Source organism: Sceloporus undulatus, chromosome 2 (genome assembly GCF_019175285.1).
Source record: "Sceloporus undulatus isolate JIND9_A2432 ecotype Alabama chromosome 2, SceUnd_v1.1, whole genome shotgun sequence".
In the NCBI taxonomy this organism is placed as follows: domain Eukaryota; kingdom Metazoa; phylum Chordata; class Lepidosauria; order Squamata; family Phrynosomatidae; genus Sceloporus; species Sceloporus undulatus.
The window spans coordinates 131,526,993-131,544,481 of NC_056523.1; the positions used below are offsets into that span (position 1 = coordinate 131,526,993).

At 42.0% G+C, this 17,489-nt stretch overlaps 1 protein-coding gene across 2 annotated transcripts in view; it reads right to left on the bottom strand.

Moving 5' to 3' along the window:
* TRIM16 (tripartite motif containing 16) overlaps positions 1-16,133 on the bottom strand; it is a 22,062-nt gene extending 5,929 nt beyond the window's left edge. The window contains exons 1-5 of one of the 2 annotated variants that reach the window (XM_042455263.1): positions 15,416-16,133; positions 10,084-10,179; positions 3,168-3,401; positions 654-825; positions 453-548 (exon numbers count right to left, since the gene is read on the bottom strand). In XM_042455263.1, coding sequence (XP_042311197.1) covers positions 453-548; positions 654-825; positions 3,168-3,401; positions 10,084-10,179; positions 15,416-15,985 — 1,168 coding nt within the window. In that variant the 5' untranslated portion in view covers positions 15,986-16,133. The remainder of the gene's footprint in view (positions 1-452; positions 549-653; positions 826-3,167; positions 3,402-10,083; positions 10,180-15,415) is intronic. The other variant, XM_042455264.1, reaches the window with a different exon arrangement.
* Between the last annotated feature and the right edge of the window lie 1,356 nt (positions 16,134-17,489).

A 17,489-nucleotide genomic window follows, 5' to 3' on the forward strand; every position in this document is an offset into this window, starting at 1 on the left:
TAATAATAATAATAATAATAATAATAATAATAATAATAATAATAATAATAATGTATTCTGAAGTGGCGCAAACTAGTGGGGATGGCAACCATGCCAAAAATGAAGTGATTACAAGGGGATAATGAAAATACAGTATCCGCTTTCATAGTGGGAACGACGGACCTTTTGGAATTGATTTATTTTTACAGAGTGAAGGTGAATCACAAACCAGTTTAAATATAAGTGGGATAGTTATATATTCCATACAATATTGGCAGCAGTATGCTTTTCAGTGCCAGTTGCTTGACAAAGCTTCTATGGTTTCCATGTTCTATGCCTAACAGGAAGATGGTTTGTTCTCATGTCCTGCTTCTGAACTTTCCATTAGAACATCTGGTTGCCAGACAAAGGAACTGTTATACACTCATGAAAGTTGCCAAAATAATAATAATAATAATAAGCCAATGACTTACATTTGAGGAAGTCACTTCTTGTTTGGGGTTCTGGAGCTGACAGGCGGTGCTTGGATGGAACAATTGCAGACACCATAGTTTTTATGCCAGCATCCTCTGTAAAATGAAATAAATGAAGAGGGTGGGAGGGAGGGAGGTTGGTTAACTGTAGGAACCAGAGAAGAAAGAATTATTGGGATGGATGGAATTATGAGTACTCACCATCTTTGGCAAATTCCTGTAATCTTTCCTTATAGGAAGTTTGCAACAACTGTAGAATGTGCTCTGTGGACTCTGAGACCACCCTTCGGATCCCAGACAATTTGTCTTTGAGACCAATGTAAACACTAGGTAGTGTGTCATCTCCAACACTCTTCTTGAATTCACAGTATTCCTATTAATTAATGAATACATAAATATCTGTTTTTTAACTCACAGTATTCTTAGTAATAGGGGTGTGTGTGTGTGTGTGTGTGTGTGTGTGTGTGTGTGTCTTTTTACACACAGATGGAGGGAGGGAGGGGAGAGATAGGGAGAAATAATATATATAGTTCTTTTAATTAATTTTCTCTCAGCTTCAGTATTGTAAAGCAATCATCATCTTGAGATAACACATGTTAGATTCGCCCTTCATAGCTCTCTGTCATGTTAAGTTAGGCCTGCTTAGCCATGCTATAGCCATGTTGGGAGCATGTTGTATGGGGAGGGGTGAGCAGCTTAGAAAACTGTAGACACTCCTATGATGAGACCACCTGGCTACCTTCCTCACATTACCCTGTTAACTATCTACCTTTCAGCAGTGGCTGCATCAGAGCTGGGAGATCTTTAACCCTCCAGATATTGTCAAACTCCAATTACTATCAACCACTGTCACTGTGGCTAATGGAAAGGAACCATAGGGACAATTAGTCATCAACAGTTGGAGGCCTACAGCTTCTGCAGCTTTGGACTAGATAAATGGGTGCACACATGACTCACCATTGTGGTCTAGCAACTTTTCTTTTTCTTGCTTGGTTGCTCTAATTTTGTTTTCAGTCTGTTTTCACATTTGAAAACATCTGAAATGATCAAGGACTAGACTTATTTGGAACAGGAGGATGTTCATCTCTTAGAATGAAGGAAACAAGCTACTGCATGCTGGCCAAGGCCCTCTTGGTACTCCAGGAAGGAGGGATGCAATGTTAAAACCTGGTCCTGGCTGGCAACCATGGATGGATGGTTCTTCTGCTGATTTGGGCCTCAGGAATGCCATAAAAATGACTCATACAGAGCAGCAAGTCATTTAGGCTGTGTCCACATGAGCCAAATAACAAATCCCCCCTCCATCCTTATGGCAATCAGTCCAGATGATGCAGGGCCCAATTCCCAGTTCTCCTGCAAACTATTTGGATAATGTATGGCCAGTTCAGCACCAAATCCATGGTATACCACCCTAACCGTGGATTTTAAAAACTCACTTTTTCCCAGAAAATCCAGAGCCCTTTGGAGTGACATGGGGCAGCTGTTTACAGCACATCACAAATGCAAGTCATACCCTCTGAAAAGAGAATGAGGCATGCAGCCAAGTGATCACATTGGGTGCCACATTGCCTCCGCTACCTGTTCGCACATGCAAACAGCCATCCCATGTCACTCCAGAGTTCTCAGGTAACAGGGAGATTTCGGGGCAACTTCAGGGCCAGAATGATCCAGGCTGCTCCTGGAGTCTTCTGGGCCATGCAAACACGGTCTCAGATGCACATGCAAATCAACAGTTAGATTCAGAAATGCATCTAGGAGCAGTTCCTCATACAAATATACCAGCACAAACTCACATAAACACAAACAGCAGTTTATAAAAACCAGGGCCAGTCCAATACAACACAGTTCAATGCCTGAGAGGGAATAGCAAATGGTACCACTTTCCTTAAATTATCCTAGGATCAGCTGAGTTATTTAGGACAGAAAATCATCTAAGTTACTTTCCCTGATTGCAATAAATACCACATGATATTCAGATATCAAAGGAGATCATTGCACCTGCAAATCCCACTGGGATAGATGCTAGACTGAAAAGTCAAAACTGGGTGTTATTACACACAGCCAAGGCTGGGTGAGTGCGACCCATCTGCAGCCCGGACCCCAGCCACAGTTATCCAGCAGCTTCCGTTTTTGAAAAGCTGCTGGATAAGAGGGGCTGGGGCCTGGCCTACAGATCAGTTGACTTGCCTAGCCTCAACTGCATGCGATAACATCCATTTTTGACTTTTCAATCCCGTGTCATCCTGGCAGAATTTGCAGGTGCGATAATTTCCTAAAACTGCCATCTGAGGCACTCACTCTGCCAGATAGTAGGAGTTAGTCCCTAATACAAAGAAACAAGAAGAACTCTCACAGGAGGAGGCGATATTAATATAAAAAAATGCAACCAGAAACAAGGGCTGAATTTAATCCATGTTTCATTCATTGTGACTATTTGGAACTAATTGCACTTGCCCCTCCTAACTCGTGGATCTGGGATCCGCAACCTAGAAAATCCTCAGAGGGGCAACCTCCGCTATTTTCAACGGGGCGCACACCCTGTGCACACACATGGGCACACACACAGGCATGCATCCCATCCAAACCTATTGGGCTTGAATATATGTGAGCCTCCATTCTCACAGGGGGGGGGGGGCGTCCAGAACGGATCCCTCGTGAAATGGAGGGCCAACTGTATACTGACTGTCCATTTACACCTTTTACCTAGGAAGGTACCTTTAGGAAGATGATGTCATTGGTGTGTGTGGCCATCTTCTCTAACCTGTTCTTACATTCCTCCATTGTCACCCGCTTGTTCTCAAGGTGTATCTTTATTCCATTTGCATGATTAACTGCAGCACGCTCCTTCTCCTCTAAGAATGCTAAAATGGCAGAGTGAGTCTTCTTGACCGCTTGCAGCAGTTCCTCAAACTTCTCTTCCACCGAAGTTTTCACTTCAGATACTGAACTCTGCAGGAATGAAAATATCCACTATGTTTATTACCTGTAGTGATTCCCTAATCCCGCCTAAATAACTAATCACTTGTTACCTTTTTCATGATACCCACAATATGCTGCCTTAATGAATTTGCTTCACTCTGTCTAATGGTAGGACTGGTCCAGAATAATGTGAAGCATTAATTCATGTCACTTCTTGTGTGATATGAAAGTGTAAAAGAAGGAGAGTAGCTAATGAAGGAAAGAAAACAGGAGGGATTGTGAAAATGAATAAGCATACATAATGGACTAAGAGAATGCCACCTAACACCCTATTCCTAGGAGACTCAAGCACAACAGCTTCTTAGTAGACCCTTCTATCAATAACTGTGTCATAGAATCAACAACTGTATCATAGAATTTTGGCAGTTATAGTGCCATAGCTAATCAGCAGGGAGGCAGACATGCCCTTAAGAGGAAAATCATACTCTCCAACTGTCCTGATTTTGCAGGGACAGTCCCAATTAGTCGTCTGCTGTCCCATTTTTCAGCTGTTTAAATTATCTGTTTTTCTTTCCTCCTCCAACTTCCCCTCTTTGTCCACAGTTTACTTCAATCGCTCCAAACTGAGTTCAAAGTGCAAAAGTAGTTTGCACTCAATTCACTCAGGAGGGAAGTGGGGGGAAGAGGAAAGGGGATTATGGGTATTTTGCCATTTGCAGTAGGCTAAGAGTAAAAGCAAACTGCTGTAGGCCAGCTTGTATATTCTTCCTCATTAAAAACTTTTGCCATCTTGAATACACTCTGATGTTGTTTGGCCACATGTGGCCCAGTTTTCAACTGTGAAATACTGGAGCACTGCTAATCAAATGTAGGAGCTTTTCAGGTTAGTGTGGTTCCAGTTGACTGTGAAAACAGTCAAAACCGAGCCCAGCAGAGACAGCAATGGAATGTTTTGCATTCCTCGGGATCCTGTTAAAGCTAGCAGAAGGATTGTGTGGCTTAACAAGCTTTCCAGAAGATAGCAAAGAATTACATTAGTCACTCTTCTATTATTTTAATGAGGACCAACCCTGTGAGAATGCATCTGCTATGCAGAAATCTGAGTCAGAAGCTTATTTGCTGGGTGATCTCATCAAAATGTTTCCGCAACGAAAACCTCCACATGGACGGATGCCATCATTCCAGTGCAGCTCTTTTCTAACATTTTGGACTTTGAGACTTAAATCTAGATAAGGTAGGAGGTGCTGCTGGTTAGGAGGAACACTGATCTAGGAACAGGTTTGCAGTCTGCTTTGGACAAGCTTGTTCTTCCTTTTAAGAACTAGAACAGCACACGAGAAGTGCTCCTGGATAGCCTAATTCCTGGACAGAAACATACTCTCAATGCATATATCCCACGTTGCTGGGGCTGTAAACTACCATTCAGATCTCTCATTCCATGTTGTCCCATTGCATTAGACATTCTTTGGAGACGGCATTGCTTCCTACCTTAATTATGTAATTAAAGTTATTTAGGCCCATTCCGCATGGGCTTAAAGTACGTCCCCAGGACGTACTAGGGTTAGGAAAGGGCATGCTTTACGCACGCCCCTAACCCTAGTACATCCTGGGGACGTACAAAATGGAGGCATTCGTTCTACACGGGCGCCGCCATCTTGACATCGTGGATGCATAGCATCTGCACATCCTGCGACGGAAGTGACATTGCGAGTGTGCCATTGGCCACTTGCGGCACCACTTCCAGGGCCCAAAAAGAAGCTGCTTTTTGCAGCTGCTTTTTGGTGCACCCGGGAACCGCGCTGTTTGACCGCTGCGGTTCACGGACGCAGCAACCGGTGACGCCAGCAGAGTGCCCATTTTGGGCGCTCTGTAATGTGCCATAATTACATAAAAAGTAGCCAGAGGTTGGTTTGTTTTTTATCTGTTGCTAAATGTTCACATGGGCCCTCTGACACAAAACAGCACAGGGCCTTACTATTTGGCTTCAGTCTAAAATAATCAGCAGCAGAGCAAAACAATGAATGTCACTCTGGATCACTTCACCTTTGTTGTTTTGTTGTTACTATTAAATTTTTTATACCCCACATTTTGGGGATTCAAGGCAGCTTGCAAATTAAAATGATTATATAATTAAGAACATGAAAAAAGTCAACATAAAAATAGATTATGTTAAAATGAGTTAAGGCATAACATAAAAGGGATGAAAAGCAGTTAAAACAATACAGTTTAAAACAATACAGCACTCTGTTACAAGCCCTTTCCATTAAAACCTTTGGATCAAAAAGCCTGTCTGAATAAAAGAGGCTTTGCCTACCAAGGAAATGACAGCAAGGGCACTTTGGATGGAAAGTGGGCAGTCCTCTCTTATGCTCCCACCAACCATACCTGTGAAGATGGTGTGACTGAATTGAGAACCTCTCCTGTATTTCTTAGGGTCCAGACAAGTTCATATGGGAGATAACAGTCTATCAGATAGCCTAGACCTATGGCTGAGATCCAGATTATTTGATGGAGTTCTCCCTAACAAACCTGTCTGTGTTTTGAGATCTTCCAGGGAGCCCTTTCCATTGCCCTTCCACCATCACATGTACTCCTGGGGGGAACACAAGAGAGGGCCTTCTCAGTGACTGCCCCCCAGGGTCTAGAACTCCCTTCCCAGAGTAGTTAGACTCACACCCTCACTATATTTCCACAAACAGGTAAAATTCCAGCAGACCTTTGAGAAATGACTTTTCAGGAGAAACAGGCCTTGTATAATATGCTGGACTTACTTGTTGTCGTTGCTTAATGGTTTATGCTTTTAACTGGTTTTAGTTTTATTATGATTTAATTGCTTTTTAACTTCTGTATGCTATGAATTTTAACTATGCTTTTTACCTGTTGTAAGCTTCCTTGAGTCCCAAAATGGGAAAAGGATGTTGATACAAATATTGTAACAGTAACAGCAACAGACCAAAGCCATTTAGGTTTTATAGATCATAACCAGAACTTCAAATTGTGCCTGGAAGCAGACAAGCAGCCAGCTGTTGGAGCAGGCTGGCTCTTTAGCCAACCAGTTAGCAATCTGGCTGCAGCTGAACTGAAGTTTCTAAACAGTCTTCAAAGGCAGTCTCATGTAAATTTCATTACACTAATCCAAATGGGGTGTTACTGAGCCATGTGTCACTATGGCCAGAACAGACATCTCCAGGAAGAGGTGTAATAAGTGCACTTGTTTTAAGTGGCCAAAGAACTCCTGACCATTTCCAAAACCCTGGGGCCCTACATTCAAGGCTGAGTCCAGGAGTACTCCAAAACTGTGAATCTGTGTCTTCTGCAAGAGTACAACCTATGCCCTGATCTCCCTTTGGACTGACTAGGAGTGTCTCTGTCTTGTCTGGGCGATATAAGCTACAATTTGTTTGTCCTATTCAGATCAATTATTGATGCCAGACACTGGTTTAGAACTGAAACAGTGTCCTTGTTTGGGTGAAAAGGAGAAACAGAATTGCGTTCCACTAGTATATGGCTGACACCAGACCCAAAACATCTGAACAACCTCTCCTAGTGGTTTCATGTAGATCATGAACAGCATGAGAGGCAGAACAAAGCCCCGAGGAACTCTACAGACCAATGACCAAGGAACAGAACAAGATTCTTGTTACAAGCATCCCACAGCATCAACTGGAAGAATCAGAACTACTGTAAAATAATGCCTCCAAGTCTCAACCCTGCAAGGCAGCCCAGAAAGATACAATGGTCAATGGTAGTGTAACCCACTGAGAGGTCCAACAGAATCAACAGGGGGACACTTCCCCTGCCTACTTCCTAACATAGATCATCCACCAAGGCAATCATAGCTATATCTGTCACATAACTAGGGTGAAACCCAATGTCATCCATCTCATCCAAAACTCCCTGCATCTGAGAGGCCACCACAAATTTGATTACGTTGACCAAAAATGAAATGTTGGATACTGGCCACTCTGGAGGGTTCTGATAAGGCTTTAAAAAAAGAGGCCTTACAACTGCCTCCTTTAGGCATGTTGGAACTAGTGCTGCAAGGAAACACTGGCTGATCTCCACCTTTCTAGCCTATTTAATGCGCCAAGAAGGCAAGGGTCTAGCACACAAATGGTGGCTCTCACTTCTCCAAGGATTCTGTCTACATCCTTAGGCTGCACAAATTGAAAAGAATCCATCATTACTGGACAAACAAGTGTCAAAGTTATATCCACTGGGACTGTATGGCATCCAAGTTGGAACAGATCCGAGGGATGTGCAAGATCAAAACAATTTGATTTGTATCTACAAGATGCTGAATATATCAACACGTCAACTCTGCTGTATTATGTGAACTGTGTTGCCAGTTATTTTGGACTGGAAGCAAGCAGTAGGGTCTTGTGCTGCTCCTGTAACTAAAGCCCAAAACACACTCCAGAAATAATTCAGTCCGAAACTACTTTAACTGCCTTGGCTCAGTGTTAGGGAATCCTGGGGATTGTAATATATTGTGGCACTAGAGCTCTCTGACAGAGAAGGCTAAATGTCTCATAAAACTAAAGTTCCCAGAATTCCCTAGCATTGAGGCAAGTCAGTTAAAGCAGTCTCAGAGCCAGTACAGACAAGCTAAAATAAAGCTGCTTCGGGTCACTTTGGAGGTATGCTGTTTAAATGACGCATGTGTCCTAAGAGGCCAGGAACCGTGCCAAAGCCATGCTCCAGTCTTGAGGACTGGAGCAGAGCTTTGGCACAGTTTTTGGCCTCTTAGAATATGTCTGTCATTTAAACAGCATACCTCCAAAGTGACCCGAAGCAGCTTTATTTTGGCCTGTCTGTATGGGCCCTCAGATTGAATTATTTCTGGACCTTAGTCACAGAGCAGCAAAGGTCCCTACAGCTTACTTCCAATCCAAAATAAGCATGGTTCATGTCATGCAGCAGAGCTGATATGTTAATATGTTCAACATTGTATGGATAAAAGTCAAATTGCTCTGAAATCTGTGGTGTGTTTTGGACCATAAACTACATTTAAAAGTTTTTAAACAGGTGTACAACAACAATAAACAAACAGCACAACAGAAATTTTAGCTACATTATTATTATTATTATTATTATTATTATTATTATTATTATTTTATTCCGCTTAATCACTTGGAATCCAAGCGGATTGCAACAATAAAAGAGAATACAGTTAAAATTCTAAAACCCCTATCCCTCCCCCTCCCAGTTAAAAACATAGTAATACTAAAAAGAGATTAAACCAGACAGATATTAAAACAGCAGTACAGTGGTACCCCGGGATACGAAATCACCGGCTTACGAAATTTCCGGGTTACGAAAAAAATCCATTAGAAAAAACTGTTTCGGGTTACGTTTTTTTTTTTTTTTTTTGGAGTTATTAAAAGAAATTTTGGTGCTTTTCGGCGCTTTTTCACACGGAATCGTGGCTTCCAGCGCTAGCGCCTATGGCAATTTTGGCTTGCGAAAGATTTCGGGTTACGAAGGGCTCCGCGGAACGGATTACTTTCGTAACCCGGGGTACCACTGTATAAAATCACAGTTAAAATCAATGGAAGATTTGTAAAAAAAAAGAAAAGGAAAGAAATGTATAGCGGGGACCAGATAGGATGGAAAAAGGGATGGAGAAAAGGGGAGAGAAGTGGAGGGGGGCAGGAAAATAGAGGTGGACCTAGTCTGGAAAGGCCTGCCAGAAGAGATCCATCTTAATAGCCTTCTTAAAGGTTTCCAAGGTGGTAATCTGACGGATGTCATCCGGCAGGTCGTTCCAGAGTCTAGGAGCAACTGCTGAAAAAGAGCGCTGGGCCACTGCCGAAAGTCTTGTCCTCTTTGGTTGATGCAGATTCTTCCCAGCAGAACAAAGAGTGCGGGGAGGATGATATGGGAGAAGGCGTTACCACAAGAAGTCAGGACCCAAGCTATGTAGGGCTTTCTGTGACATCCCATATCAATATGTTAAGAAGCAACACCCCTCTGTCCCCCCAAAGAAAAAGAAAAGAATATGATATAGTCAATATTCATAAAACTCAATGGTGTTGCATTTTTAAGGAATAATCTCATTGCTATTGCTCCTTTCCATCAACCGGGGATCCATTTACATTACAAAATTAATGCAATTTGACAATATTTGAATTGCCATGGCTCAATGCTATAGAATTCTAGGATTTGTAGTTTTGTGAGGCATTTAGCTTTCTCTATCAGATAACTCTGCTACTGCAACAAACTACAAATTCCAGGATTCCATAGGATGGAGTCATAACAGTTCAGGCAATGTCAAACTGCATTAATTCTGCAGTGTGGCAGCAGCCTGAGTGCAGGTAAGAGCTATTAATATAATGAGGAACTTCCAAGCTCTGGTAATGATGCTATATTGAGTATTCTGGGTCACTGAAAGAAATCCAATTACTAACTAAACTTGGAACTTTGCTGCTGTTGCTGCCACTGTTAAGGATGTGGGGAGGAGGGATATCCATTTAAAAGGGATGAAACCAGAAGGTAGCTTGTACAAGGCCTCCTCAAAGTTGGAGCTCACTCGAGGCCAAATTTTCAGGGACATAATATGGTCCTGCAGGTCAGAGAAAAACTGCATGCCTGTAACATTCACACAAATATATTACTAGAAGGGAGTAAATATAACACATAATATACCTAGCTGGATGCTATAACCACCATGATATCAGCATCATATTAGGTGGCGCTACTAAATTCTTACCACTATGGACTCTGAATTTTTCTGCAGTTTAACAATTGCATTTTCAGCTGACTTCAGTTTCCAGTCATATTCTGCTTGGAGCTGAAGAAGTTCAGACTGTGGATAGATGAAGCAAAAGTTATTGATAGAAACAATGCAATAGTTTTCAAATTCATGAATGAAATTTTACCTTATGTTTTCTTTTATGAACATCCCACTTGGGAATTCTAGCCCAAAGGGGCCACATTCCCTGCTACATTAAATGCAGAGTAATCTGCTAAGGCGCGTTACAGACCGCCGAATTGCAGCAGTCTGCTGCCGGCGCCGCTTGCAGCATCCGGGAGCCACAGCTTCTAAACTGCGGGACTCCCGGACGCTGCGAGGAAGGAGCGCGGAAATTGCGCTCCTTCCTGGGCCCCGGAAGTGGCACCGCAAAGCGCAAGGCGTGCTTTCGCGGCGTCACTTCTGCTGCGACACGTCTGGACGCTAGGAGTCCAAGACTTCAAAATGGCGGCGGCCATGTGGAACGGCCACCACCATTTGTTATGGACAGAGTCCGTAACAGGAGTAGGGGCGTCTAGAAGAGACGCCCCTTTTTTAAACTGGGACGTCCTAAGGACGTCCCAAATGGCGGTCTGTAACCCGCCTGAGTAGTTAATTGAGATAAGACAGGAATGGTGTTCATAACGTGGAAAACTAATCCATGATAAGGTGTTCTGGACACAGCTGTGGTTCCCTTCATGGGGATACTCCTGGACCTAGCCTTACTGATAGATTATTAGGCAGCAACTGTAAATAGAAATGTTTTTGAACTGCTTCAATTGATGTGCCACCTGCATCCTTTCCTGAACACAGCAGGTTCAGGGTGTAGGCTGGACACCACTTTAACTGCTATGACTCTCTCCTACAGAATCCTGGAATCTATAATTTGGTCAGGAACCAGAGTTCTCTTAACAGACCAGACTGAATATCTCACCAAACTAAAAATCCCAGGGTTCCACAGGGTGGAGTTAAAGTGGTATCAAACTGCTTTATTTCTGCAACATGGAAGAACTGTCTGAAATTATTACCCATTCTTTGATCCATCTAGGGCTGCATATACACTGCAAAATTAATGCAGTTTGGCACCACTTTAACTGCCATGGCTCAATGCTATGGAATTCTAGGATTTGTAGTTTTGTGAGATATTTACCCTTGTCTGCCAGAGAGCTCTGGTGCCACAACAAACAACAAATAACAAACCCCAAGATTCCAATGGATGGAACCATGGAAGTTAAAGCAGTGTCAAACTGCATTAATTCTGTAATGTAGCAGCAGCCTAGATTACTGTATTGCAGTGCACTCTGCATGGGTCTATCTTTGTAAAGTATTCAAAAAATTCATCTTCTGCAAACACAACAGCAAAACTATCTGAAGGTTGTAACTCCAGAGTTGCTTGATCTGGTCTGGCCGCAGCTTAGTTTCTGGAACCAGTCTATGCATGAAGTCTATTGCCTTTCCCTACATGAAATAATACCAGACAGTGCTTACTAGATGTGCCCAATCCCTTCTCCCAGTTGGCCTACTGGATCCCAGCCCCTAAAGAATTCTGCCACTCACTCTGCCCTTGTTTCCTTATTCTTTCTTTTCTGGATTGAGTTACTGGGCCTCAAGGTGACCCTTATAAATATGGACTTGTGATTGTGTTGTTGTATGGGTTAGTTTAGCATGTGTGGCCTGATTCCAATTCAGGCTTGACAGCCAGCAGAGGAAGGTTTAAACCAACAACAGAAATGCATTTATTAGACACAGCATGAAAATATAATAAACTCTAACATTCTATTCTTTAGGTTCCAACTATGGAGTTGTAGGCCAGTGCTCAAACCACTACACTACACTGGTTCCACATATGTACCCTGTCTTTCTTCCAAAGATCTCAAACCAGCATACCTGGTTTCTTCCCTGTGCCATTTTTGTCTTCACACAAGTTCATTCTGCATTGGTGAGGTAGATCAGGGCAGGGTTTGGTGCCTAACCACACTTCCTGCCTTGCATCACTCTTCTGGGGATGCAGGCCCAATTTAAAAGAATTAGAGGGGGGGGTGCCCAACCTTTCCCATCCTCTTTGCATACTTTATGTTAATAGGTGACACACACAGTGGTCATGCCAACATGTAGGGAAAGGCACTTGGAAAAGTAATCCATGATAATGTGTTCTGGATACAGCTGTGGTTTCCTTCATGGAGCAATTTGGGGATACTCCTGGACCTAGCCTTACTGATAGAAGATCAGGTAGCAACTGTAAATAGGAATGTTTTTCAACTGCTTCAACTGCATCCATAGTCCAAAAAGTAATGTGTTCCGGGTGAAGCTGAAAGAAAGCAACTGGCCCAAGATCACTGTGATTCACAGGTGAGTAGGCATTTGAGCCTTGCTTTCCCCAGTCAGATATTCTTATTGCTAGACCACACATCTTTCACCTTGTCTTTGAAATAACAGTTTGGTGCACCCGACAGAATTCAAAATAGTGTGTGTGTGTTAAGGAATCCAGTTTCATCACTTTGAATGATTCACCAATTGGGACTGAAAGGCAGCAAGGTAGAATTAGAGTTGGGAAATAGCAATGATAGCATGAATTCCTGAGCATTTCACTAAAATACAATTCTAATAATTATCATACTCTGGAGATGGGGAAGATGGACAGAAAGGGCAAGGCATTCACACCTACCACGTAAGTAGTAATAACAGTTAGGAATGTCTGTCTGCGCCACCAAAACTATGATTCACTGCCATTTCTGGAATTATTTTCATATTATAAAAGCCTCAGGTTTGGGAAGTCTCAGCATAGAGTAGGGAATATGGAAAAGATTGTGGAAAAGGATAAAACCTAAAGCCTTTTCTTTGTTGAGAACTGCATTGGAATTCAGTCTAAAATGAAACAGACAGACCTTAGAAGTGATCATTTATAACAGCTCACTCTATATTTGCAAAGTTTATTAGAAACTCTCATCACTTGCTACAGTTTGGCTTAGACCAAACATCTGAATGAAAGATCAAATGGTTCACTTTCAACACTTGAGACAGGGGATATGCACTTTTTAAATGTTATTTTAAAATAATATTCATTTCTTGGCATAAGTGCTAGAGACGTCATATGACATAACTGATGAAGATGAGATAGAAAGATGTGAAAGAGGAAATTATAATTGTGTTGTAAGAATGACCATGTGCTCATCTGCCACAACAGACTTAATTTTCTATTAAGGGGAAAGGCAACATGTCTTATAATATTGGCCATTCGTTCCAATGTAGTAGTAGATATGAGAAAACCCCACTGAGAACATTCCAATTTCCCATTTCCTGTCTTCTGCTCCAAGGCCTATGAATTAGGCCAACCAAACAGCCTCCTCCTTGCCAAGATTATTCGTGGCAAGACCCATGATTCACTGTTCTGTATCCCATGACTTTGACTTCCTATTCAATCCCTATACTAGGATTTGTCTTTCTCTCTTTAATCTCATCACCACTGTCCAACTTCAAAGCTTTTCAAACATTTTGGTGGATATGTGTTGTAGTAAATAAATGTGTTGTTGCTATTGTATACTTTCAAATCGTTTCTGATTTATGGTGACCTTACAGCAATGCTATCATGTGATAGGTTTTTTTCTTTTCATGGCAAGAATTGTTCTGAGAAAGTTTACTTTTGCCTTCCTCTGAGACTGAGAGAGTGTGACTTGCCCATGGTCATCCAGTAGATTTCAATGGATCAAAGGGAATTTTAACCCTGATCTCCAGAGCTGTAGTCCAATGCCCAAACCACTGTACCATGCTGCCTCTCTAGTACATAAACTGCAAGGGGTAATATAGCTATTTAAATGTTGAGTTTCAGTTAGAGACACCTGTTTACACCATAAAGCTCAATAGGTGATGTATGATCTTCCATCTCAGATAGGATATAAGATCTGGGCTTTTTAAAAAAAACAGAATAATCAAAAACCTTTTCAAAGAATAAAATTTAACGATCAACAGGCACGTGAAGACTTGCTTCTTCTTGTGCTTAAGAATATAGGATAAGACGTAAATGTGAGATAAATATAAATTAATATGAAAAGTGAATATGTAATAACACTTAAACTAATGTATTTCTCTTTCTCTCCCCCTCTGTGTCCCTCCGTGGCAAAAGATCTTTCTCAGTGACAACAGTTCAAAATTTTCAGACTTTTGATATGAATTGCAAGGCTCAGTGGTTTAGGTGAGTCTCATGTGAAAGAAGCAAACCACAGACAATTCATTCCAGCAACCCCATGCTGAGCTGGGAAAATGTCAGCTGGAGCCAGAGCATAGTCAACTTGTGCAACATCTTGTAAACCATAATGAAACTTATGATTAGACCAAAGGTCCATCTAGTCCATCATTTTATTCACACAATGGCCAACTGGTTGTCTATGGGAAGTCCTTCAACCAGACACAAGTACAATGACACAAGTCCAGCAACTGATATACTGGGGGAGAGGAGGAGGCGAAGGACAGAGAGAGAGGGAGGGAGGGAAGGAGGGAGGGAGGGAGCTAATAACCAGAAACCTTTGATAACCCTCATTGTCCATGAATTTGTTCAATCCACTTTTAAAACTACTGTATTCAGCTTCATGTCCATCAGCCAAACTTTGGGAATCAAACTTAACAGTGCAAGACTAAATCAACAGCCTTTCTCCTAATTTCTGTGGCCTTCTTACAGTTACATTTTTGCATCATCTATATGCCTAAGGACTGAGCAGGTTATCTGCCTGGCAAAAATACATGCATAGATCAACATTTTGACAGTCAGACACAGATTCCCGTGCATCTGTATCCAAATGCCAACAGATGATCTATATAGCATTACATAACTGGCTCACTCTTTGCAACATGGCCAAGGTTGGTGTGTGTGCTGATAACATTTGGCAATGCTGCCATTTTCTCTAACAAAACACAAGGAAACTCTACTTCTGTTCATCTACATTTGCTAGCTATCTCCCATATAAAGCAATAATCCTTTTTGCAAGGATAGTACTCCAGCTACATAGTCATAAGTCTGCAGATTTCCCACATTGATATCACAATCTTATGCAAGTTTACTCAGAAGGAGGTGCACTCCCTTCAGTGGGGCTACTCCCTAGTGAACATGTTAAGACTGTAGTCCACAGTAATATCTAACAGGAGCTGCTCTATTTCCCTCTGATGGTCAAATAAGACACACCCACCTCAGTGCCTGTGAGTGAAAAATAAAACTGTTAGGCCTCATATTTCCTTGCAATTCAGTGTGCCATGTCACTCTCCCCACCCCCACAGAATACATACAATCCAATATATCAATAATAAATATACCCCCATTTACCTCCTTTTCTTTTCTGGCTACCTCACAAGTAACCACTTTATGTTCCTGGTGTCCCTCAGCAAGGCACTCCTCACAGACACAAGCAAGATCCGTGTGGCAGAACCAACTGAGATGTGCCCTGTGGGCTTCGCAGCTCTCTATGTCAATATCCTTCCGTGGGTCCATAAGCTTATGTGTCTGTAGTTTGATGTTCTCCAGGTGAGGCCGCAAGTGGTCCTGACAATAATTTACCATGCAGGTCAAACATGATTTCACTGCCTGTACCTTCTCAGCCAAGCAGAAATCACAAAGAATCTCTTCTTCCTCCACTGCATCCGCTTCTTCACTTGAGCCAGGTGGACCTGGAGGCTCCTCCTTGGTTCCATTTTTAGTTCTGTCGTCTCCCAGCTCTTCACCATTGTCATAGCCATCTTTTCTTTCAGATTCTGACAGACTTTCCCTGTCATTCTTTAGTCCTACACATTCACACTCTTCTTCACAGATTGGTGGTCTGTTCACCACAGGTATGGAGTCCTTAAGCACCAGTTCTTGAGATACTTCTTCGGGAGGACTTAGTTCAGGATCAGCCATTTTCTAATCTCTCCTAAACAGAGCCTCTTCTGTAACTCCGAGAACTGCGGCTTTCCAAGGTGTTTGCATTGTAACTGCACAGTCAAGAAATGAAAGAACAGACACACCTGAATGCTCCTGAGAGGCTGGATGCCTTAAGATATTAACTCCTTCCTTCCTTCTACCTTCCAGAAGCATGACTGAAAATTATGCAACCTGTGATCCAGTTAACTAAGCAACGGGCATGCTTGTCCTCTTCCGTACCAAGAGAACTGTAGAGAAGTGCCAGCCCATGGCTTATCTCCTGAATTTTGAAAAGGTGGGGAAAGATTAAAAACTTCCTCCCCTTAACTTGAAGAGACTGATCCACCACTCTGCAAGTACCTGGCACTATTACTTATTCCTTCGGTAAGCCTAGCACTTAGCAATGTGGACGGGCCAAGCCTTTCTTTTGCAGAGAAGGATTTGAAATGAAGGGGAGAAAAACTGTGTTAATGTGCATTCTACCATCTCTGACACACTTACTGTAATGAATGTGAAATTGTCCATCTGTTAATTCTTTTCCATATGCATTTCCACATACATGACAACTATTATTGCCATTTATTATGCATTAGCTTTACTAAATGCTGTACAAAAAACAATTAAAACTAAATGAAAACAATCGTTGTTGACAAGCCTACAATCTAATTAAAAAGAAAAGTGGGATGTGGAGCAAAAAAAAAAAGGAATGGAATGGAACAGAACCTATTTAAGCTGTAATTCTTCACAAATTACATAATACATAATACATATTATAAACATTATAGGAACATTTTTATTGTAATGTGGCAGAGTGATGAAGAGTTGGGGGAGTGTTGTAAAGTATTTATTAGGAATTAGAAGCAACTACTGTTTCAACTGCTGCTCTGTACTGGACACAAAGGTTATCCCCTGCTGTCATAGAGAAGATGGATACACACCCCAGATGTGTACTGCTTTGCAAAGAGGAAGAGGGAGCATCAATTATTTCATTCTGTTTTAGCAACTCCCAGAAATCATAGCCATCTTAGCCAGAAATAGGAGATCCTGGAAACTGTAGTCAAACCAGATCTAGAAAGCTTGGGAACCACTGCTCTAGACAATGTGATACCTTTTCTCTCTGGGTGAATCTACACTGTAGAAATAATGCAGTTTGACACCATTTTAAGTGCAGTAGCTCTATCCTATAGAATCCTAGGAGCTGTAGTTTTACAAAGTCTTTAGCCTTCTCTGCGAGTGTTGGTGCCTCACAAAACTACAAATGCTAGGATTCTGTAGGATGGAGCCATGGCAGTTGAAATGGTGTCAAACTGCGTTACTTCTACAGTGTAGATGTACCCTCCAACAGCTCTGAGAATTCAAAATCCCTGGCATTTCCAGGGAGAAACTCTGAGAAGTAAGGTGAAGTGGGGTAAATATGCTCATGTTTACCTCCCAGCCCTTAACAGGCCTGATTTTATGAGACCTGCAGAACCATCTGTTCCATTTCTTTCACACTCTTCCA